General features: G+C 45.7%; 1 protein-coding gene across 2 annotated transcripts in view; it reads right to left on the bottom strand.

The window, feature by feature from the left end:
• Positions 1–25,568, bottom strand: part of LOC138489348 (zinc finger protein 586-like) — a 64,232-nt gene that overhangs the window by 2,747 nt on the left and 35,917 nt on the right. For both annotated transcript variants that reach the window (XM_069617067.1, XM_069617066.1), the window contains exon 6: positions 20,208–20,312. In XM_069617067.1, coding sequence (XP_069473168.1) covers positions 20,208–20,312 — 105 coding nt within the window. The remainder of the gene's footprint in view (positions 1–20,207; positions 20,313–25,568) is intronic.

Here is a 25,568-nt window from a genome sequence, read left to right as displayed (position 1 = left end):
GGCATTAGCTTTCTAAATTCAATTGAAGAGATTTAAAGAAAGCAGCTACCGCTATAGTATCTGAAGTGTTTTCACCGTATAGAGATCTATACTAGATATATTCTTCATTCCACCAGTGACTTGTGGGGGAACAGCTTACCTAGGCATCTCATACTCTTTTCTCTAATACAATTCTGCTTAAAATACTTGACCGGGCCGCCTACTTACAAATCCAGGACTATTTAGAAACCAACAAACTCCTCGATCTGGCTTCCGCCCTAAACATGGTACTGAAACCGCCCTTATTGATTTAAAAACACAAATTGAAGACTTAAAAGATGAAGGGAAACTAGCACTCTTACTACTACTAGATTTATCTGCGGCCTTCGATCTGGTGAATCACCAAATCCTCTCAGCATCTCAAATCAGCCGCCCACTTTTCAGACCCTGCCACCCTGTGGATCAAATCATTCCTCAACAACAGATCCATGAGGGTCTTCTCCCCGAAGGCATCCACTGAACCATCACTGGTTCTATGTGGCGTCCCCCAAGGTTCTTGTGTATCGCCTACACTTTATAATGTGTTTACCAAACCATTATTCGATATTCTTGACTATCTGGGTGTCACCTATACCAACTATGCGATGACACCCAGATACTCATCCCCATTACAGGTGACTATCTGGCTGACACTAACGCTCTGAACAGGTCTACCTGGTCATTCAGGCGTGGATGGTCAACACGAGTTGTGCCTTAATGATGTTAGGCAGAAACCTGTGTCTTAATGAGAAACACCACTTATTTTCAGACAGAGGTGAGCGCTTAACACAAGATGGCACTCGAATAAGTTATTAAGTTATTAAAAAGGGAGGGGAAAAAGGCAGAGTTATGGAAGCACACAAGTTTCAATACTTTTAAAAGAACCACAGTAAGGCAGGATAGGCAGAGTTCTACTGGAGAGCAAGGAAGTCAATTGCAAGGCCCACTCTTGGAGAGAGCAAGGAGAAGGGGTCCAGGTTAAAGTCAGGAAAAGTTAGCTAGGTTGTCCCAGGCCAGCACAGGTTAGAAAGTCAAGGCTTTACTGTCACCCCGAACGATCTGTCGCAAGGGAAGCCAGGCGGGACACAGTACCTTAAGTGTGAGGATGCTCCAGCGGCAAGTCGGTGTTTCGTCCAGAGGAAGAGGAGGTCTCGCCGTGGAGGAAAGGTGAAGGTTGTTGCACTGCCAGGGAAGAAACCAGCAGCGCAGTTCTTTGGTTAAAAGGTACTACCCTTCTCTTTGCGGTAGTGGTAAGCCGTGGTATTCCGGCTGCTGGGGTGCTTGGCACGGGCAAGGCGGCCACGAGATGCTCCAGGAAGGTGAAAAGAAGGCAAAACTGGTTATCCCCACCAGTCAAAGGAAGAAGACTCTCCGGACTGGAGATCTCCGTTGTCGGGAAAAGTGGTGAGATGTTTCAGCAGGGCTCCACCAGTGGTGTCGTCGTTGCAGGTCGGCTCAGCTTCTCCCTCCTCAGATTCTTAGGTCCTGTGGCGACTTCTGAAGTTTCAGTCCCCAAAGCCCTGCTTTTATGCAGCAAACCCCCATTCATTCAGCCTAGCTGTCAATCAAACATGCTAAGTGGTGAGCCGGCCTGCTCACCACTTGGGCCAATCACACAAGAGTGCGACTTGAGTTGCCAAGGCAACTCAGTCCAGGGTGCCTAAACCCCCTCCCACACCCCCCTGTGGTACCCAGACAGAGTGGCACCACTTTTGGAGGCTTCTGTGGAGAAGCCCGCCAAAAAGTGGAACAAAAGGCTCGACTTGGGTTGGAGTCACAGAAGAGAACACAAATGCCATTTTAGAATCGAGTTCTGGCAAAAAATACCAACCGGTGAATTAATATTAAATAAATAAACCTGCGGTATGTTCGAGGCTATAGGAATTAAATTATTAAAGTTGGTAGCCTCAAACAATAGGAAAATCCCATAGAGATATATTCGCGGTCGAATATAAAAAGTAGTATCCACTGCCACCAGCCAAAACTCGATCAGGGGGGACGGAGACGCGCCCCCTCGAACAACAGACCCCAGGGCAATCGAATTGCCCCGACCAGTACGTCCACAATATGATGGTTTGTACTGGTTTCTGTTCATAATTTTGGACTAGTAAAGCCAATGGTGACTTTACATGCCCTGGGGGACAGTAGTCAATCCCAGGGTATGGAGTCTATGTTTGGGGGTCGCTACGACACCTCTGGGTTACGGCACAGAGGGTGCTGTGTAACCCACATCAATATGGAGTAAAAGACCCCATAGCCCATAAAACACATGGAAAGACAAAGGAACACCTCAAATCATGTCTAAGAGTGGGAGTAAAAGTGTCTCACTCTTAGCAGGAGAAAAATAAACCCCAGAAATCCAGCAAAGCTGCTGGGGGACTCACTAGGTTTGGGAAATTAGCCCTTACAGAGAATTCTCCCCAACAGATGATAAGACCGAGCTCCTCATCTTGGGTTCCCACTACCGACTCAAGAAGCTCGACCCCGTTTTCAAAACTTTTGCCATCAATGGCAATATCATCAAGGTTTCAAATGACACTAGAAACGCTCAGCATTTACCTCGACTCCACTCTATCACTTGTAAGGCAAACTAAGGCGGTTAGCTCTGCATCTGCCTACATATGTAAACTCATCACTGCCTGCCGCCCCTTCCTCACTACAGCAAATTGCATCATCCTAGCGAGAACCCTCATCATGTCCAAGATTGACTATTGTAATGCACTCTACCTAGGTACAAGTAAACATAATCTAAACAAACTACAGGTCATACAGAATAATGCCATCAGGGCAGCTCCCAACTTCCCCCGGGGCCAGCACATCTCAGACATCAGATTCAACTTACGCTGGTTTTCAGTATGTCAAAGAATTTCTTTGAAAGCACTGGGCCTCGCACATAAATGCCTAAACAACCAGACGCCTACCAACCTTGCAGGCCGCTTCACACCTCACATTTCACACCGACCGCTCAGACCGGCACAAATTGCCTTGCTTTGCCCAGATTCAAACTACAGAAAGCAGGTGGGTCCAGCTTCCCTACACTAGTGTCCAAACTATGGAACACCATACCCAATCTGCTGAGATCTGAATGCTCATTCCACTTTTTTAAATTCAAGACCAAATTGTGGTTAGCAGCCTCTGTCAATCCTCCGACCGCTTAGTCTGCGCCGGCGTTTGCCACTACACCTATGACAACCTGCTCCTGTATATACTCTGAACTTTCTTGTACAATCATTTATGCATATCCCTCATGTTCTTCATTTACCACACTGTACACTTTGTAATTATTATTATTATCATGATATATTATACCTGTGTACTGTTCACTGTATCACATGCCGGTTATCTACCTCACTGTATATCTTGTAATTGTTATTATCATTATCTATCATAATCCTTGCACCTTAACTGTATCACTTGCCTGTAACCTAAAACAAAGCGCCCAGATGCCTCTGGGCCCGGCGCGCTCTACAAATAAAGAAAATACAAATAATAGCTGTACAATATGAGATTAGGTGTTTTACGTTGTTGCTGATGTATCTTTGTTCTTACAGAATCTACAGCCAGAGTCTGTAGCTTGAATCAAACCTCTCCGCAAAAGAATGTCCTTAGTTGGCAAAATATTCCAACAGAATTTAAGGAATATTGCTCTATGCAAACTATCAGGAAATCAGGTGAGATAAAAAGGCAAATGTCCCTGTTTTTTGTGTTCACGATTGAGGTGGTACATTGACGAGTAACTATGAAGTTTCTCTGTTGTGTCGATCCAATCATTGTCATATAGAAAATGTTTTACCTTTGTAAGGGATGTCAATGAAAACCCCACATACGAATCAGACTAATGTAGTTGGTGGATTTCCATCGAGGATTCAAATACATGCACACATTCAGATTCTCATATAGAGAAAGCCATTAACTGGAAGAAATAATATCCTGTATAAAAGATAATACCTTTGACTCTACACCAGCTCGGATAGATATGAGACCAAGCTCAAATCGTACAGCAACTAGGGGAATAGCAATCGAAACTCCCAGAACTCTCCTCCAAATTTTAGCCTCTGTCAGGTCCAGTCGTTTAGGGACTACCTGAAAAAACAATTCATGTCCATAAACACGTTTTGGAATTATTTTTCTCCTCATAGAATTTCAATGCGGGGATGATGGAAAAGAGTGACATTTTCGATGTATTACTAAAAATTGGGTGAGCAGGAGAGCATATTTTTGGAGGAGAGTTTGTTGAACATTGTAATAGCCTGGTGATGCGGATACGGGAAAGCCAAGATATGTCATACTAGTTGCAGATCTAATTACAGTATTCTTACAAGACTGCATCTGAACCCTCATTTTCTTCTGGACAGGCAACGTCCGCATAAGCAAGCCAGGACACCTTCAGAGCACCTACCTTTGGGGACACCAAAGCGACCAGGCTCAAATAGTCATTTACATCGGCAACATATGGATTAAATAAACAGGTGGCAAGGATGCAACCCTGTCTAAGACAAGACAGCGTTGGGATAGAGCAAGACATAGCCCCTCTCTCTATTTAACCTGACCTGAATGCTAGAGTTTTCATGGAGCCATATTATGAGTTTCAGCAGGCCATTTAGAATACCCCAACCTTCCAGTTTTTCCCATAGTCTGGACTGGTCAACTCTATCGAAAGCGAATGACAGGTCAACCGATGCAACATAGGTACAGTCATCAAGGGTGGACCAGGTTGATTCCTGCATGTGTCTCAGAGTAAGACCATTTAAGTTCGTAGAATGGACCTTGCGAAAGCCTAACTGAAATTTTGATAGGGTATTGGATGTGGTGGTCCATAATTCAATGTGGTGGAGTAGTATGGATGTGAAAATGTCATCAACATCAAACAATGAGATGGGTCTATAATTTCGTTGGTTCTGATCTTCAGCCTTTCTTGAAATTAGGGACAACATATTCCGGTTGCCATGATTTAGGAGAAGGTTTTAGTAACAACACTTTCAAATAAAATGGCCAAAGCATTTGCCTAATTATTTGGGTCTTTTTTTAGAGTATTATTAGTAAGGCCATTTGGACCCGCTGTCCGTGATGATTTACATCCAGTTATTAGGTCGAGCACCATCTTGACTTCAATCTTTATGTGGGATTCTTGCCACATCACCTTATCAAATCGATTGATTGGGGTTAAAGGCTCAGCTTTACCAGAGTCGTATAGGTTTGAGAAGAACGTCACCCAAGCCAACACAGCAACTGGGATTAGCTGGGAGTTGCAAACCGATAAGTCCTGACCATTGATTAAAGCAGAACATACCAAAATCCTTTTTGGATAAGGCATGTAGCATAGTTTCTGCATCTCGCTGTAACAAAACAGTGTGTCTGTACTTGCAAGTGTTTCTATACTTTTTCGGTTTTGCATCTATCAGCACATCGTGGCAGATTTCAAGGCTCGTTATTAGTTTTACCGCCAATCTCATTTCAGCTGTCTTCTGAGCTAACATGCAGATGTTTTTTGGTTGCATTCTGCCGATTCAACCTAGGATTATCTATAGCGCCAAACATCAAAACCTCAATTGTGGAATCAAAGTAATCCACATTAAAAACTTTGATTTTCCATTCACGGGTCGTACGGGATATCACATGTCTGAAATCATTGGACAGCACTTTTATATTTGGTGAGGACCTACGAACGGTATTACCCCTTGGGGTTACCTTCAGATTGATGGGGCCTACAAGTGGCTTTTCTGTCATTTTAAAACAAACTGAAGTTGGTCCTTAAAATTCAGTGATCACTCCCATGAGGTTTGTTCTATTATAAAGTTGGAGCAAAGCTTCAGCACAAATATATAGTCTAGTGTAAATTTACTATCACCTCAAAACCAGGTATATTTGTCACCTTGTTAAACGGTAAGGCAGACTGCCCCAGTTTGTTTTAGTGCTGATACCTGCTCTGTTTCTAGTCTGTGACATGGTTTATTTCCTTTTAGGCAGCGGGATATCCTGCGGCCGAGACTTGTGGCTGGGCGCCCGCTTACCTTCACTCAGTCTCTAATATTGTATTTTTATTTATTTTCTTATTTTACTATTATTATTTTATTTCTTTTATTTCCTTGTATCCAGCCCTTGTGGCAGAGGGCCTCTAGGGCAGTCAGAGGCTCGGCTCTGAGCTTCCATAGCTTTTCTTTCTTCCCTGCACACAGACTGCTGTAATCTGCTTTCTACTTCCATTGCCATCACAAGCGGATTGGCTCTGGTAATACCATGCGTCGGTGTAATGCATGGTAGAAATATTACCTCTGGACCTGGAACACCGTCTCCACACAGAACGGGTTATGCTCATATAACTGCTAAGCCTTTCTATTCTAAATGGAGGTTGTTTGATATCTTGCCCGGAAAACGATGTTTGCATTATTCACGTCGTTGAATTCACGTGATTCAGGGTAGTCACGTGTGTTACTGCATTACGTTCATAAGCAGCGTGGAGACGTCACTCGTTGCTTCTGATTGAATCCTCATGGCGTTTGGTAGCTGAATCCTTGATCTGCGTCCTCGCATCTCTTCAGTTACATCTTTGGCATACCCCTGCGTGTTACTTTCACACGCAAACTCCTGGAGCTGCATTCAAGAAGTTACGGCAGCTTTTTCCTGTTCACGTGTATCTTTCTACATGCTACCTTCGGCAGCCGTCCATTAGAAGACCAACGGACGGCTATTCCTTTACACACTAGTTCTGGCAGCCCTGCCTATGTGTACTTCAGTCGCGTGTATAAACGCACACGGGTTCCTGATATCTTCACGTGCTGCTTCCCTGGCTGCATGTACTTTTGTCGCGTGTAAAACCACACGCAGTTTCCTGAACTCTTGAAGCGTGGCTGTCCTGGCTGCGTGTACCTTGGTGCGTGTAAAAACACACGCTGGTTCTTGAACTCTTAACGTGTGGCTTTCCTGGCTGCGTGGAAACTGGTCGCGTGTAAAACCGTACCCAGTTTTCTGAACTCTTTAAACGTGCTATTCCACACGCAAGTTGTGTTTCGCTTTGGAATTAATCCCTGGCACCTGTGATGAGATAACAGGTGGACTTCAATTCATCATTTCTGTTCTACATGGGAAAGGAAGTATTGTCGACAACTGTTTATTTGAAGGTGATTGTGCACAGTACTTTGGACGCTATCCTGTGGTGCACCAACCCGGTATCTAGCATGAGCCTCGTGACGTTCGGGATAAGTTCCCCTTACTAACCTTCCCTCCTTTTGTTGTTGGTTCAATTTCTGGATTTCTTCACAGACTTGTTGGCGGAGGTTCCAGTTCTAAGTCTACAGGTTAGTGTTATACTAGGTGCTATTGCTGTGCTATTAGTGAGAATTAAAGTTGGGACACTTTCTCATTATACTTTATTGTATCCTAGGCTGACTTCTAATGATGTTCCCATGCCCTTTTCAGTGATCCCTCTCTCTGCCTGTTTTATTAGTCAGAGAGTTGTATCATTTGGAAGGTCTATTTTGACTTCACTACTGTCAAGCCTGTTATTCATCAAGGATCCAGAAGAGCCCTACCAATTGTATCCTTTTTCCTAAGATACTTGGGTGATTTATGACAGTCGGCCATATACCGCTGGCTGATGACAGCGCAGAGGGTGGGCCACAGCAGGAGCATGCCGAAGTCGTGCCAAAGTCCAGCCCGTCTGTGCCTGTCTGGGCTGCGGCCAGGCTGGACAGACTGATGAAGTGCGGACTGACAAGACCGGCTATATTAGATTTAGCTCCTCCTGGTACCAGAGTGCCCCTAGGTTTGGGTTTATTGCCTGCTCACTGTTCATCACCTGCCCGTTAAGCTGCTTCTTACCATCTTCAAGGTACAGCGGGACTTACCGCTATGATGCTCAACACTCAATCTCTAGCAGCACATGCTGCTGCTGTAATCATTTACTCGGTTTAACCGAAACCTGGTTAAATGAATGTGCGGTCCCTGTACTGGTGCAGACTCTTCCTTGTGATTATAAAATTATTCATCTTGACCGACCCTTACACCAGACAAGTGGGGGTGGCCATGATTTTCAAGTCCAAATGAGCAGTTTCGCAGGTTTCACTCTGCCACTCTGTCATCATGGACCATTATTGTTGCGATGTAGTCTCGCCATCTTAAACATGTCACTTTTTAATTATTTATCGACCCCCTGGGTCACATGTTGGTTTCCTTGAACCTTTTTTAGACCTATTAGCAGAGCTTCAGATGAAGTTCTCCCACCTGGTGGTTCTTGGTGATTTTAACCTTAAATTTAACGGCCCTCTGGCTCCTATTTTAGATCATGTTTTTGATGGCATTGTTGACTTGGGCATCCACCAATTTGTGAGTGGGTCTACCCATAAGCTAGCAAACATGGTCAACCTTGTGCTTGCCGACAGATCTGAACTATCCATTTTCCCAGCACAACCTGTGTTGTGGTCCAACCACCATCTCCTGACCTTCTCTATGAATGTCGTGTGTACGTCGCCCAAGATTCCTCCCCTGCGAGTACTGCGGAAAAGCTGGCGATCGCCCCCGATCTAGGGCCCTCGTCTCATTAGTTAGTGCTAAATGCAGCCTAGCCCAGGGGGGGGTAGACCTTTCTGTCCTGTCCCACTCATTAGAAATGGTGGCAGACATAGTCGCCCCCCTTAAGACAAACTCAGCCACAGAGGCTTCCATCTGAACCTTGGTTTTTCCGAGCAGCTCAAACTAGCTCGTCTCGAGCTTGGGCAAGCTGAGTGGAAATGTCGCTGCACCTACAATCCCAATCTTAGAACGCAATATAGGCATTGCGCCACCGGTTATCGGTTACTTTGCTGCCATTTTGGCAGCCAAGAAAGCCTTTTTTGAACATAAAATTGACAAAGCCCTTAGTAGCTCAGAGAACTTTTTTCAGTGGTCGAATCAGTCATCCACTGCTAACCTTACCACCCCTGTGATCCCGTCTCAGGAACTCTGACTCGATTTCCTAGTTTTTCATCCCAAAAATTGATACCATACGTGCTAATATTCTGCTGGCGGCTCAGGCTACCGTCCCAGTCAGGGGGTGACGGGGGGGAGGGGGGGGCTCCAGCCGCTACCTTGGAGTCTGGCCACCAAGAATGGTCCTTTTTCCGCGTGTTTTCTGAGACACTGGTTAGTGCATCGATAAACCAACTTAAGTCAGCGGCCCGTCATTTCCGGTGCCGCTGTCGGTGATGAAGGATATATCCACTGCTCTGTTGAGCGAGATTACTCAGGCCATTAATATGTCCTGCCAGTCAGGCCACATGCCAAGGAAGCTGAAATTATCCACCGTTATCCCACATCTTAAGTAGCCTTCTCTCGACCCCCCACTCCATTCTTATTTCCGTCCAATCTCACTTTTGCCCTTTTTTATGAAACTCTTAGAGGCCTTGATCTCCCCACTTCCATCATGGAGACCTCAGGGATCTTTGACCCCGTCCAGTCAGGATTCGGGCCAGGCCAGGGTACGGAGAGTGTCCTGGTGTCAGGCCAGGGCGATATAGCAAGGCTGGTCGATGCCAGTGAGGTGGGGGCCCTGATTGTGCTCGATCTGTCAGCAGCATTTGACACCTTGGACCACCCTACCCTGCTGACCCGCCTAGCCCAGGCCGGCATTTCTGGGCAAGTGTTCGCTTGGTTCACCTCGTTCCTGGTGGAGAGAGGCCAAATACTCTTGCTTCCTCCCTTTCTTTCACTTCCTGGTTATCTTTTCTGTGCGGTTCCACAGGGCTCTGCCTTGTCCCCTATACTATTCAACATCAACATTCGGCCACTTGTGTGTCTCATTCGCTCCATTCGGCATCAGGCACTACTCCTATGCTGACGACACTCAGATCCTGATCGGCTAGAGCTTGAGCAGGCTAAATTGGCGTTGTGCCTTTGTCAGTGCATGTCTGCCGTGGGAGACTGGATGAACCACAACGGACTGAATCTTAATGGAGACAAGACTGAGGTTATCGTGGTGGCTGCCCCCTGATCCTTCACTTTGGGTGTCCTCTTTGTGGCTGTGCACGCTGGATCCCATCCCCGTTCCAATCACTACAGTTAAGAATCTTTGAGTTGCGGTCTCTTCTACTCTCTCCATGGATCACCGGGTCTCGACCGTGTGCAAAGCAGGACACTCATCTGAAGATCCTGTGAAAGGTGCTCCCCCTTACACCTTTTAAACTCAGGCCACCAGTGGTAGCTGCTTTGGTCCTGAGCCGCATGGACTATTGCAATACACTTTATTTTACCCAGCCCATATCACTCCAATCCTCTGCGCCTTGCACTGGCTACCTGTTGCCAAGCGCATACAATTTAAGTCCCTCTGCCTAGTCCAGCGTGCCCTCCATGATCAAGGGGCTAAAAATCTACGGGACAAATTTGTCAGTTATCTCCCGAATAGGACACACTGCTCCATGTCTGCTGGCCTACTATGTGTGCTTTCTTTCCGTTGCATGCGAGTTGGAGGTCGGACCTTCTTTGTGGTGGCGGCCCAACTCTGGAGCGATTTACTGCCGACATAAAAAAATCTCTCTACCCATCTTCAGTTCAGGAAAACCCTGAAGGCCCACCTTTTCTAGAATGGACCGTTCAGGCGGCCCCTTTGCCTTCCCAGTGCCAAGATACCAATGGGTGACATGCGTTTTATAAGATTTCTTAACATAACCCTCGGGCCCCCCCGATCTGACCATTAATTAGTTGTAGATTCAAAGCAGCCATTGCACAGCTCCATTGCCTGCCCACGATTTTTGATCGGGGGATGAGTTGTCAAAGTCATTCTCCCATATGATATCTTCTAGGAGCATGGGTACACAGTTGGCATTCAAATCGCCAGCGAGAAGGCCAACGGGGGCCAGCTCTAATTTTCCATTTGGAGACTAGCTCAACAATGCAGTGTATACATTCCTCCAGCTCACCCACCCCTTTGTGCGAGTAAACGTTAATCAAAAGAACGTGATAATTATAGGGGAGGTTCTCCATCTGCTGGCTAGGTACATAGAGTTCACTTTGGAGGGCAATGACAAGGCCACCAGGGGGTCTGCCCCCCCACAACTAGGTTTTGAGGGTTGAGAGAAAACATGGTAGCCATCTAAAGAGGGAGTGGATGATATCCAGGTTTCCTGAAGCATTAGGCAATTACAGCTTCTCAGAGTATCTACAGTTTCATTATTTGTCAGAAAATGAGCATGGCCTCTAGAGTTCCAGAAGAGTACATTCTCCCACATGAAATCCCTCAGTTAGAGGTTCAGAGTCCTAATCGTCTCGACCGAAGGCTGGAGTTATCGGGCCTATCTAATCTCTGCAATCTAGCTTCTGGAATTCTATCTTGGTGATTTACTCTGTTCCAGCTTTTTTAAATAATTGGTATGAGAGTTGTCCTTTAACCACGGCGTCTGCAGACTGTGCTGGCTCTCCTCCCATCTAGCAATCAAAAAAAACATGTTGTTTAAAAGGATTCTTTCGGACAGAATCAAATCTCTCACCAATTTAGAGCAGACAAAGTAGAGCTTGTGTTATGTGTATCGGGAAACGCGACTCTCTCAATATCAGCTGAAGGGAGAGCAGTTAGTGAATGTCTGCTAAAATTAACAAGGTATTAGTGCGGTTTAGACGTATAGGGAAACTATCTCCTAGAAGGCTAGAAATAACTAGGACATTGTCTTCATGAGGGGGCATGTTTACACTGTACTGAACTTTCGGGATAGATCCAAGCATAGTTGGTAGCGGAACGGTGGAATTGGAAGCCCCGAGGTTACAACTACGTACTACACTTTGCCCTTTATTGGGGGTATAATAAGGGTGGTCTCACCCCTGCATTGCAATTTTTGTGTTCATTGTATTACAATAATTTTCTTTGCGGGTATGACCATTGTTAATGGTAACAAAGGAAGTTATGCAGTGGAGTGTGACAAACCTTGGTGTGCCAACCTCTCGGGATATACAGCTTATGGGCCTCCCAGATTTGTATTATAAGTCGGTTCGGTAGAAATGAAATCTGGAGCAGGAGAGAAGTTGTGTATTGTTGAATCTGGGGTATACTTGGCTAGGATTACTAGGAACAGTAACAGCGTCCAACAAGGGCCTAGCCACAATCGGGTGTGGAACATCGTCACAGTTAGGAGTCGCATTCAATACATTTGGCAGCCACTGGATGCAGAAGCGTCCTTCCAAAGAACATGGCAGGTTGTACAACAGTGGACATTGGAATTGGAGCTTGGCACCAGCAAAGTTTAAGTATAGTAAGGTCTTTAAAAGATACTGTTCGCCATAGTCTGCATTCCAACATCCACTTTTTCAACTGTTGTAATATTTCAGGTCTGCGTAGGCGGGTACCTGAGAATATACCAGGACTTGGCAGCCTTTAATACAGATGGGGTTAGATGAAAGCAAACCGCAAGATGCAACAGGTGGATTGATCCTGGACAACAACGCAGGCATGGCAGGGGTTAGGAAACCTATAGACATAGCAGATTGGAGTTCTGTACAAATCTCGTCTGGCACTGGGGACAGTAATCATATACAGTCCCCTTGAACCAGCATCTGCTATGCATCTTGCCCCGTCCTTGGTCTATGCATCCTGTAATACTGAAGTTGCCAACCTCCAGCACATATAGGACCCAGCAGATATACGGTCCCCTTGAACCACATCTGCTGTGCACCTTTCCCTGTCCTTGGTCTATGCATCATGTAATACCCAAATTCCCAACCTCCAGCATATTTTATTTATTTGCATTTGTATAGCGCACTTCCAGCCCAGGGGCATCGAGGCGCTGTTACAAATAGTTGTAGGGGTTTTGATTCAGATATTACACAGGTGGCCAGAGGTCTCTTTTGGACTGTACATATATACAAACCCTTTGGATCAGCTTCTGCTGTGCATCTTGCTTCGCCCTTGGTTATGCATCATGTAATACCCAATTTCCCAAGCTGCAGTGTATATAGGACCCTGCAGATTAATAGTCCTCTCTGTCCAGCATCTGTCGTGCATCTTCTCCGCCCCTGGTCAATGCATCATGTAATACCCCACTTATTACAATAGTGTTAAGGAGATCTCTCTGTGTTTGTCTTCTTATCCTGGATGTAGTGAAGTTATTAACATGTGATGGTCTTAGCAGTCTTACAGGTACATATTTATTTGGATAAGAGTTCCAGCATTTAACAGTAAAGATATGAAGAATTTGGAAAGTAATATAATTGGATTTATGGGTTATTCTCTCTGCAAAGTGAACCCAGTTGAGGGTTTTCTCTTCTGGCAAGATATGGTAACATCACAAAAAGAATTCCTGATACCACACTTTCAAAAATTACTTTCCATATTTTTTTATAAATAACCAATACATTCTACAAAAATTGATGAAGTTAGTAAACATTTCAGCAAAGAGACATTCAAAATATTTTCACAGACATCAAGTGCAATAAAGTGAATATGTCCTCATTCGCATCCTGGGGGTGGACATGCCTCTCATCCGAGGAGAAAGTGGATAGAATGTTTTCTTGCCCCTTGGAAGATGTGGACATTTTTGGAAGAAAAGGCAGCCACCGCTGCAGGCACAGAGCGTCAGTGGAGAACTGAAGGCAGGGCGAATTGGAGTCCCATTTCTCACAGTCTCCTTGCTCATAGAATTCCCAGGAAAAAATAAAGAGTGATCTTAACCAGAGGGCGGGAGCCTACAAAAAAAAAGTAGCAAATGTGAGACGCGCGACTTATCTGTGAACTATCATTCCAGGGTTAAAAAAAAAGGCTCTAACTGCTGCCCTAGCTGGAAGACGGCTAAACCAATTTAGAAAACTCTCCCGTAAGAATTAAATATCAGGAGTGGGTCTCAAAACCATGTATTAGGGACGGGTGGGGTGTGCCGCTACACCACTGTGCAAACGACAACCAACACCTATTGCAAGACTAACGTAGATGGGCATCTAGAGTTAATTAGTCAAAACCACTTCGGCTGACATTCCCATCCCCATTAAGCCTCTGTGCTCAGCAGCAATAGATTTCCTTCTAATCTGAATCTAAAGTTTACATAGAGGGACGATCAAGATAACCGGGCCCTTCTCACAGAAAATCATTGCTAATACTCGTGAGATGGGGCTGGAGTGAAGGGTGAATGATTGAGAGGGGGGAAGACATAAAGCAGCTTCCGCTGCTATCTCAAGAAGATGGCATTTGAACCCCATGCCAGGAGTTGCAGGGAGCTGCCATTAGGTTCATCCATGGGTGACCCATCCTACTGTATATCTTGGAGAAAATGAGGCATCAATAAGAGTCCTTGAGGTAAAGGGAAGATTTGTCTGCAAGTATCTGCTTCTAGATTTCCTTTTCTGAAATGTTAAAGACGAATAGGGAGCTGCAGATGTTCTACCCATGTGCATTTGTCTGGGCATCTTCTGCCAAGGATTTGCAAACTGATCTGACCTGGTGGTTTATGTAGCACCTAGCTAGGTATTTTACCAGTTTGTGTTAAAAGAGGAAGGAAGCACAGGCACCACCAATGTGGAGTCTTCTTTAGCCTGTACCATAAGTTTCCTTAATTTGGCCCCCAAACAGTTTTTGTTTTAGGAATGGGAGTCATAACGGAGATGCTTTCAGTGATGCATCCACTTTAGGGTAAAGCCAGAATAGTCTCCTGGCTCAGACAGCAGATCCTGAAGCTAACCTGGCTGATTTTAGGGAATCGAAAGTAATGTCAGGCAGTAGTTGAGCCTGCTTTTCCATGATGGATATTTTTTTCTGTGCAGTAGTACCCCTTAGCTGTGGCAGCTCAAATCGTGAAGGGATCCTACAGCAGCGACTTTGTGAAATATGTAACATGTGTTGAAGGTCTAAATATGAAGTTGGTTTATCCATATGCACGCTTCACTTCGATTTCAACCTTATCGTTTGGGACATGCCGACATGCCGCAGCATTTCTCAGGATAACGAGGAGAGTAGGGAATTCACCTTCTCGTTAGCTGGACATTCCTCCTTGAAAACTTGGTGCCCAGTTTTGTCAGGCTCCTTCCATTAACATTTAAGGACAGGTTTAATTTCCAGGAGCACCGTGAGACGCATTGCCACAGGTGCTTCTAAATGCTTTATCCACTGTGGCGAACCAGAAGGAGCAGTGAGACGCAAATTGGACATTTGTCAGTTCTTTTATTAAACCAAGGAATATAATGCCTAGCCTGCCCCATCACTATGGGGTTTTCCCTGCCTAACCAAACTAGATAAGGGTGCTCGCCAGTCGTCAAAACAAATACATCCTCTGTCCAAGACTCTAAACCTATCTGGTCCTTCCACTTAATAACAGTATCTTCCCTAGCTTGGCCTCTCGGCTTTCACTCAGAGTTTCAACAAACACTTTAGTTCAAAGATGGATCATCCAGTCTGTGTTCCTCATATATTCGGGTTTGGCCACTCTCCCGGATGCGCTTCTGGAGTTCTTGATAGATATTTATACACCGGTGTCTGGGAGCTTCTGGAGCCCTCTAGACTCTCTGAAGTTCCTCTTATAGCGATACTCTCGTTCCTGGCCACTCAGGTTTACATCCTTTTGACTTGGGTACTCCCCTCGGCTTGTTTGGAGTTTCTTCCACTATTTGTTTGTCCCTCCTGGGGACAGTCCTCTGGTTTTACACTCAAGTGTCTTATAGTTGTGTTACTGGGGTTTGAAATTAACTTCGCCAGTGTTCATCATATGTTATTTTAAGCAGCTCCCTCAGAATATCTTCATATAGAGCTTCCTCTGTTCTCAAGTTTTCACTCTCAATATTAAAGTTCTTTGTGCATAGTTTATACAGCCCCTGTTGCCTCCCCTTGTTTAGAGTCCCCCGGGTACCTTCAGTTAGCATGGCCTGTTTCTGCGGGCTCAGCACTGGGACATAATCATATCTCTGGGGCTTTTATCTGCTTAGTGTGAGAAACCTGAGGGTAATCTCCAAGGTAGGACCAGAGGTTCCTCTACTCGGGTGGCCAGGGGAAGGCCATCGCTTTCAGATCCCAAGGTCCGAGGGTGGACATGCAAGGGAGGATAACGTGGGTAGGGAAGTCCAGGGTAGTACATCTGGGAGACACTCAAGTGAGATGCGGTATCCTGTTGGGATACCACGTGGTGAGGAAGAAATCCCAACATCTTTATAGGATATTCAGGTCCATCACTCTTGAATAAGGAAGAGAAGTCCAATCATAACAGAATGACAAGGGTGGGGAAATACGGGGACCAGAGGGACAAGAATCTGGTTGGCTATAACGTAAAGGGTCCTTCCCCAACTCAAGTCAAAGCACCTCTTATCCATATCAGTCCAACTGCGACAAATTATCAGTAAAGAAAGGTTTTGGGGGAAAAGGGAATTGCCCTGGACATATAAAAAGCAAGCTAGGTGTTCCCTGTTCTCCCCAATCGCAACAATCTTATGACCCTTCACCCTGCAATAACCCTCATGGGTCTTGTCCCATCTCCCACTGCCCATTTCCAACAAATACTGAGACGAGGAGGCGTTAACTAAGAGCAGTAAAGATAGATTACCCATAGAAACAACATGGGGAAAGTAAGGGAAACCGACTATAGAAAGAACGTAAACTGTCCAACTGATAGTCATGCATTTACTACTTATCACACACACCTGACTCCACTTGACTGTTTTCACAACTATAAAAAGGAGGTGCCTTTTTCGAGAGAATGAGCGAGCTGGAGATGCTGTCTAGACCAGGAGCCAAGGACCAGAGACTGACGAGAGTCGATGGCTGGAGAGTAACGGCATACCGATACGCTGGCCTGGTGTCTGTGAGGGGCTGCAGTGTGGCGAGGGAGCCATGTTTCCAAGGAGCCGGAGTGAGTCTGCCTGCATCCTGCTGTCGGCGTCCAGGAAAGTGCTTGTACCCTTGGGACCTGTCCCAGCCCTAAGGATATCGGAGGGGCAGGTGGTGAAACCCTGACCTGAACCCTGTGTAACCTAAAGGGCCCGCCCGTCAACGTGACAGTGCCCAGTGAGTTTTGTGAAAGCAGTGAGAAAGAAACTCGGAAGCGTGCGTGTGACTGTAGCAGAGCGGGAGAAAGGCAAAGAATATAAAGAGGAGCGAAAACCAAGCGACAGAAGGTTAAAAGATTTTTAAACTGAAAGCAAATGGAAAAGAGTGCAAAAGACACAAAAGTAAAAAGCAGAAAGTGTTTAAAAAAAGGCTGAGCGAGCAGAAAGCAAAAGGAGAGGACAGAAAGGTGTGAGATAAGGGTGCAAGTAACCCACAACAAAAAGGAGCATGAAAGTGAGCACCGAAAGGACAAGAGGAATGTGCAAAAAGCACAAGAAGGAAAAGGAAGGTGCAAGGGGCACGGGAAAAGGTGAAAGCAAGCAATAGGCAGTGCAAGTGTGCACGAGAAAGCAAGAAGGGTAGAAGTGTGTACAAGAAAGTAAGGAAGGTGCAAGTGTGCACAAGAAAGAAAGCAAAAGAGAAACTATAACATGACTGGGTGAAAGAAGCACCTGAAGGTGAAAGCCTTAAGGAAGAGCAAGGAATAAAGAGTGGGCTACAGATCAGAGTGGTCACGACAAGGAGGAGCAAAGAACCAGGCGGTTTCAAAAGTCTCCGATTGTGTTCCACAAGTGAAGTGTGTATGACGTAACTGCGTTTAAAAGGAAAGGTACACCCCAACAAGTTGAACTTATTTTGAAACAAGAAAGGGGTCTAAGCTTGGGGGAAGGGAAGCCTGAGAGGCCTAACAAAGAAAGCAAAGCACATCCAGATAAAACAATGTGTGTTGGAAACTGGACGGGGCCTGAGCTTGGGGAAGGGAACCCTGAGAGGCCTACAAGCTGTTTGGGACTGACTTCCAGGGTGCCTTGATGAAGATCAGCTTCTGCCCGATGTTCCCTCGTAGCTCGGGGAGAGGTCTCCTACACAGGTCCTCTCTTAGATCAGTCCTTGACAGACACGGCAGCTTTTGGATTCTGTCAACGGTGAGCAGCAGCAAACCTTCTTCAGCGTGGCTTCAAGGATAAGCAGCTTCAAGTTTCAACTTCAGCTTCTGAACAATTCTGGTAAGTGAGAGGTCCCCAGATATACAGATCTGTCCCTCATTCACACTGCTGAGCCACACTCAGTCAGAAGGGCACCCATAACATGGAATGTGGATTGGGACAAACACCCAACCTTTCAGCAAACCACACTGCATTCATGTCAGTTTCAGGCAGGGCTGTCTCATTCTTTGTGTCACACACAGATACCAGACACCCATAACATGGAATGCATATTGGTCACACATCCCTTCACACAGGATCCACCCCAAGTGTGTACCCACAGCATACAGTCACTGGGAAGGCTCCAGCCATTCTGGCCTGGACTTCCCCCACAGTACCATATATGGAACTTGACTTCAACAGCCAGTCAGGCGGAAGGGACAAAGTCAGGGCTTCCCACGACTTTGGGGAAACAAGGTAACAGGCAACAGAAAGCAAGAGGCCACAGGGGCCATCTTGTTTCCTATTAGGAATCCATGGATTCCTATGGCAGGGCCTGGGTATCCCAAAACGGAGGATACTCGGAAAACCTGCCAAATTCAGCATGGAGCTGCCACTAGCCTATACCCTGCTCTGTGGGCCACACACAGGTGCCCAAAAACATACACTAGGGGTACAGGGTTGTACCCACACCCCTGGGTGCCCTAAGCATATCCCAAGGGTCTCTGTTCATCATTACCAAAAAGAGGAAGCGCTGCACTGCCGCATGGACTCCTGTGTGCACAACACTGAACACACATGATAAGGGAATACAGCTGTCCCTCCAATGCATTTACTGCATAACACTACTTGCGAGGCCTTTAGACAAAATCTTGAATGGAAAAAAAGTTATTAAACACAACATGGCTTAACAAGAGCAGGGCCATCAAAAACAGATATAGAATTAATGGCAGGGTAGCAGTCAAATTTTAAGTGCAGATGACATTCAATGAGACAGAATTCACCAACAGAGGACCAATGGGACATTGAGGACTTGCCCTGAGAGCCCGATGAAAGTAGTCTCCATCTGAAGGGGGCCAACGAGAAGATTGAAGCTGTTTTGAGAGAAGGTCATGGAGACAGGAATGATGCACAAGGCTAGCTGTATGTAGCAATAGTCTAGTTCAGATTCAGCCATACACTCCTAAGAAGGACTCCAACATTGCTCTGAACAACTGCAAGTTCCAATTGCTCTCTTGTAGAGGGCTCTTTCTGTTCTTGAGAGGGTCAACACTTTGTTAATCCCGTCCTCAATGTGTTGGCTTACAGGTGACCCAAGCACGTAGAATGGCTCTTTTGTCTAGCAGGATTCTCCTGTACAGTCAAGTCTTGCATGATTCAGACAATTTGTGTATTCCTTTGCCGTATCAAAGAATAAAGATCGAGGCCTTCTCTGGTAAGTACACCTCTGATTCAGACACTCCCATCCAAAAGTCGTATGTTCGGGGGGCTAGAACAAGATTAAATGGCTTAGGCTTTTACCTTTACCATAATGAAGTCACTTCCTCTGAGCTCAACCTACTAGTTGCAGCAAGATCTACGACTCCCCATCATCTCTGCTGAGCACAGCTATAGGCACCCCAATGAGACGACACCACCCCAAGGGTTAATGATCCGGTCTGCTTTGCTGCTGGCAAAACACTACTCTGGAGTTCTTGTGCAAGGTATGTGTAGGACAGATGTCCAGTAAACAACACTCCTTCATTAGCGTTTGCTCTCACTTCCAGGTGGGGCCAGTCTGCTAGCGTGCCGAGTAACCCATACTCTATATCCCTTGTGCAGTGATGCCACTCCCTCCAAGGAACCACCACTTGCCTAAACATGCAATGCCAGCCCCAATTTCCAGATTCCATTCCAGGGGCATGCCGAGTCAGACATTCTGACCTCTAGATGTCTCCATTTCATTTGGTCTCCTCTTGCAAGCTTCTTCCACTAGACAACTTAAGACTATCAGTCTCACTATATGGACACCACCATTTTGCGGGCCTGTGTAGAGTTTGTGGAGCGGATTAGTTAGCAGTGTCAACATTACCTCCATTGCAATCATGTGCCATATTTCAATCCAACACATGGTTTCATTTACATTTCAACATTTCCGGGTGTGGTCTAAAACAGCATAGCTGCTGTTAAAGCAGGCAATTAGTTAATTGAGTTATGGCCAATCAAAATATACAGGGCACTTTCAGCAATATCCCCAATAAGACAACCAATGATTCCCAAAAAATTCCACCCATAGTTATACCCACCTGCTGGATTTCCGATATCTCCCAGATCATATTCACGGGGCTCCAGAGACAGAGGGCCAGCCTCTTCTTTAATACACAATGTATTGTTTGTTGGCATAGTACGGGCTGCAAACATGGAGAGAGAGAATTCTAATGAAAACTAGCACAGAAATGACATACTGACATTTATCAACGGCTATAAAGGACTTCTCTCAATACTGCACCTGCCAATGTTCTCTGTCAAGGTCAACAAAATAGTTTCTATATAGGCAGGACCTCTAGTTACAAGTTTTGAAATGTACAATTGCATATAGCCCTTCGAAATGTCAAAATAGGCCACCCATTCAAATGCCATTACATTAATACATCCAGAAAAAAAAAAACATACATCCAGAATCTGGTATTAGGTAATAATATCCTTAAATATATATATATATATAGGGATATTATTATGCTGTATATAATGTTGCCTGCGAGATTATATATATATATTCTGGGTTCCATGTAATAATGTCCCCTCAAAGATATCGCCATGCAGAAAAACAAAAATCACTGAAAAAATGGCAGTTTTTTGTGGGGCCATTATTACACAAAAAAAGGCAATTTTTCAGTGATTTTTTTGCATGCCGATATTTTTGAGGGGACATTATTACATGGAACGCAGAATCTGGGGTTAGTGATTATTGGCTCACAAGATTAGCATCCTGCCACACACTGAAGTGGGTGATACATTGATTTATATAGCAAATCATTTTTGCTTCATAATATGTTCACAGAACTTTCAAGGTAAACCTACTGTGGTGTATTTAAATATATGTCTGCAATCAATTAGAGTATTACTGGCCTTTCTCACTTTCTGATTAATACGTGGCCCAATGCTCCAACCACAAAAATCGTTCTTGGGTTGATTAAGCTATGTATAAAGTAGCACTGTCCTCTAAGACAGAGAAAAAGGTTTGCATTTGGGCTAATTTGCATACCCACAATGCCTTGCTGATGTGGCTTGGAACAGGAGGTGAACTTCCAATGATGGCTGCTAGGTGGTGTTGTGGAATATGTGACTTGGTTCAAATGGACTATCTTACTTTCAGATTTCAGATTAAAGGTGTTTTTTTGGAATCCTTTTTAAATAATTCATAACTTTCTTGGTGAAACGTCACAGCATTACATCATGAACTGTCTGGAATTTCAGAGGAGTTGTGAGTTTATGTGAGACAAGTATTGATTGGTGGGTCTGGTGCACATCATCCTTTAGGATGGGGAAGCGCCTGCGTGGGTCCGCCCACGCACCCGATAATTAAGAAGAAGAAGGAATTTCAGAGGCAAATTAGGAGACGACCTGAGGAGGTTGGGTGTTGCAGTTAGTTGTCTGAGTGGCATACAGCAGGAGGAAAGGATTGTGAGGGGTCAGAAATGTGAGGTGGACATCTTTCAGATGATTTGTCCAAACAATGCCATTTTATTAAAGTAAATGTTTCAACCAAACGCCCCACTTGCCCTACTCCAACAGGGATTTTGCTACCTAAATAAACTAAGGGAAACACTCTTTCTGGCCCTCACACCTATACATAAACAAGAAAATATATGGCAATTCACAATGTTTAACACCTTCCAATTCCATTATCCCACCAGCAACACAGGTAGAGCACCGGCTGCAGGCAGTGCGGTCCACATGCCGCTCACACAGGCTGCACATGGATGCCAGCAACAGGAGCCGACGGGCGGAACTGAGGTCTCTGCAGGTATCCCTGCTTGAAGAGGGTCAGGCCCACGGGGAAGCCCTGAGGCAAAAGTTTCTGTCCCTCAGAGCTACACTGGAAGTGCTGGAGGCAGCCCACAGTACACGGTTTGAACAGCAGATGCAACTGTTGACTCGTACAATCTCGGAGGAACTCTGTGCATCAAAGTGTTGAATGCGGACCTCCGAGGCTTCATGTTGCAGATGCATTCATCTCAGGCCCGCCTGGCCACTGCCATGGAGGACCAGGCCAGGGCTATATGCGGTAAACCTCCCTTACCACTACCACCTAGGAAGGTGGCGACAGCCCTTCCAATCCATGATAGCCGTGCGGCCCATGAACCCATGGAGGGGATTTTTTTTCACTACATCCACACATGTGGGTGTTGACATGCACCCTGCCCCTCCACCCTCCTGGGTGACGCCCCCACTCCCGGTCCAACGTGGACATTTTTTATTTTTATTTGATTGTTTTGCCCCTTCTGCACCTTGCCGACTTTACTGCCTATTTTGCACTATTTGTTTCAGTTGCCGTTCTTGGGTCTTCACCTGTGCATCAGTTATTCCTTTGTTCAGAGTTATGCTGCTGGGGTTCCCAGCAGGCAACCTGTGCTCCTTCTCTTCCCTTGTGTAACCTGTGGTCTATTGTGAAAATGTAACAGTGTGTTGCTTTCTGTTCCATCCAAGGGCATCCACACTGTTGGTTCCGGCTGGACCCATGCCGGCTTGTCTCGTGTTTGTACACTCCTTGTTTGTGCCGTAGGGTCCAGACACAGAAGTCACTCCTGCTTCCCCTTTCCATGGGCTTGCAAGGTGTGGTGCCTGTAAAAGTAACTTACACATAGGCATTGGGCTTCCTTTATCTATGGGCAGTCTCGAATCCAACCTGTGTATACACCCCTAGTGGGATTCACCATTGTTTGTCCAGTGCATGGTTACCATACCTTTTGGTTGTACATCGAGATCAATCCTTGCTTCCTGTTCCGTCATTAAAAATTACCTTGCCTACCTCCATTCTTGTTTGACTTCCTGCTGAATGTGCTTACCTGCCCCCTTAAATTAGCTGAGCCACAGAAAACCTACATGGGTGCCCTGTGCAAGTTACGACACATTGAGGCACTTCTACAAATATGAGTCACTGTCAGGCAGATTCACCGTTAGGTCCAGTTTTTATGGTATGTTGTACTAGGCAATTGCTGTTCCTGTCAATATTATTCTTTCAATGTATGAGCATGTATTATTTGTCAACTTGTTCCATACATCGTTGAGCGCTTTGTGACAGTTGTGTTATGTGTTGCCCATTTATGCATCTCTTTTGACATTGCATGGCATGGCGTGGCAGTATTTTTTACGTGATACACTGGCATATAGATGTGTACTTTGACATGGTGTTCGTGACATACTCCCTCTTCTATGTGGTCCTTTTGTACACACCAGATTGAATTATTTTAAGTTCTAAGGGGTGCACACAATGTAGCACTTCCAAGGACACATTCTCAGGGTGGTTTGGTAGGCACAGATGATTGTACCTGTGTCATCATTGAATGGCACCTTGAATGTGCCAGAGCTGTGTGCACTCCGCAGGGGTTGGATTTTAGGTAAACAATTTAGCCACAAACTGGGTACGGGCAACCGCTCCACGTGCCCTTTCCCCTGCCATGCGCGCAGCCGAGGTGCATGTGGTTGGGTGTGTGGGGGCACCACCATGTCCACCAGTATGCCTCGCAGTGTTGCAACACTGTGCAGTACACATGCTGCCACAATGATCCTGCACACTACTGGTGGTGTATATGGTAGCTCACCACCAGAGTGGTCAAGGGAGCGGAAGTGTGACTTTAGCACTCCGAATGTGCGCTACACTATGGCCCGACTTGCAATATGGGCTGCGTTGCATCTTACCTGGAGTGGTGTGGCAGGGTTCCGTATTGGCGTCATCATGTAGGTGCTCAGAGGGTAGGCACTGTCGGCTGTAGGGGTAAACATGTTTCTCAGTGGTGTACCTTTGTCTGTGTGACATGCATGCATGTGCAGGGGCATTTCTACTCACCAATGAGCCATGTGTTGTCATGCCTCCCAGGTTCCAGGGCCCGGTGTAAGGGGTACATTCTGAATATGAAACTATCATGGGTGGACCCTGGATTGTTTGCATAGCCTAAGTAATGATTCCCTTGGCATCACATACAACTTGCACTTTGATGGAATGCCAGTGCTTGCAATTGAGATAGATGTGCTCTGTGGCCCTAGGTGGGCGTAGGGCCACATGTGTGCAATCAATGGCACCAAGCACTTTAGGGAAGTGCGCCACCCTGTAAAAGTCCTGGACCACAGCCTGCCTTTCAGCGGGTGTTCTGGGCATGTACATGTGCCTGCAGATTGAGGGGCGTGCAGTCATTATTGCCAACACCTGGTGTAGGCAGCGTGACTACGTGTGCTGTGAAATGCCCCCAACTATGGCAGTTGTCCCCTGAAATGACCCATTGGCAAAACAATGCAGTACATTGAGCACCTTTTAGTGCTTGGGAGCACAGGGTGGGTGATGTAAGGTGTTAGGTAAAGATTTGGGGTAGTACCCTTTGGGTGCACTACAACGACCTTAGCTTCCTGGCATTGGACCCAACCTTTGGTATAAGTTTGAACTACACAGGTTGGTAGTGTGGCTGAGCAGCCAGGCCTATCTCAAGAGGGGTCAATGTGAGCTGTAGGGTGATTACACTAAGATTCACAGTGACAAGTATCCAAATAAACACTTACACTCAAGGTTTCTTGATAAAACACATTTATTTACTGGTCATTTAATAAGCCTTCTTTAGAAGGGAGCAATATAATAGCAACACACAAATACCTTCAAAATACAGTCTTAGTTCCTAAGTCAGCAAACAACCATTGGGGATGATGCACACACTTCATACACCCTTAGGTGACATCAATAGCTAGGGCACTGTGGACATTGATGTATTACTGTTGGCATTTAGAATACTACTGAGATGAAAAGGTTATTAGAACAAACAAGAGATCACAAATATTCTTAAGCAGGCAAATACTGTTGGACCCCCCCAATGCAGACTAAGTTAACCCCTTCCTGGAAGGATAGGTGCAACACATTGTCAGAGGGGAGAAGAGTCATTCGGGGAAACAAGCTAAGCCAAAGTCAATGAGCAAAAGTCAATTTGGCTGAAGCACTTCTTGCAGGTAAGTAAGAAAAATATTTGCACAATGTTTTAGAAGTCTTTGAAGAAAAGGAAGAATCAAATGTAGGGACACAAGCTGTTAGGCTTGTTAGTAGTGGAAGATACTACAAGTAAGTTCTCTTAGACTTTACAGTACCTCTAGTTAGAAGAAAAATGCAGCAGATTACTTCTGTTCCTGGGCCTCGGTCGTGGGGACAAGAGGGAGGACTTCTGGGGACTCCTGCACTGCAATGGGACGGTCACCAACCTCAACCGGCAATCTTCAAACAAGTGGCAATTCAGTGTTTTAGCTCCTTGCGTCTACCGCAAACAGCACCACCGCGTTTTCTGGCTGTCAAGATGGTCTTTCCTTGCATCTGGGGTCCAGCACTCTATTGAGGTGGCTCAGGCTTAGCCAGTCCTGCTTCCTGTGAGTCTGGAGGAGCTTCCTGGAGCTCCTGGCCAACTTAAAAGCAA

This window comes from Ambystoma mexicanum, chromosome 9 (genome assembly GCF_040938575.1).
Source record: "Ambystoma mexicanum isolate Mex_15411 chromosome 9, UKY_AmexF1_1, whole genome shotgun sequence".
In the NCBI taxonomy this organism is placed as follows: domain Eukaryota; kingdom Metazoa; phylum Chordata; class Amphibia; order Caudata; family Ambystomatidae; genus Ambystoma; species Ambystoma mexicanum.
The sequence above is the reverse complement of the archived record's forward strand: the minus strand, read 5'-3'. Positions and strand labels throughout refer to the sequence as shown.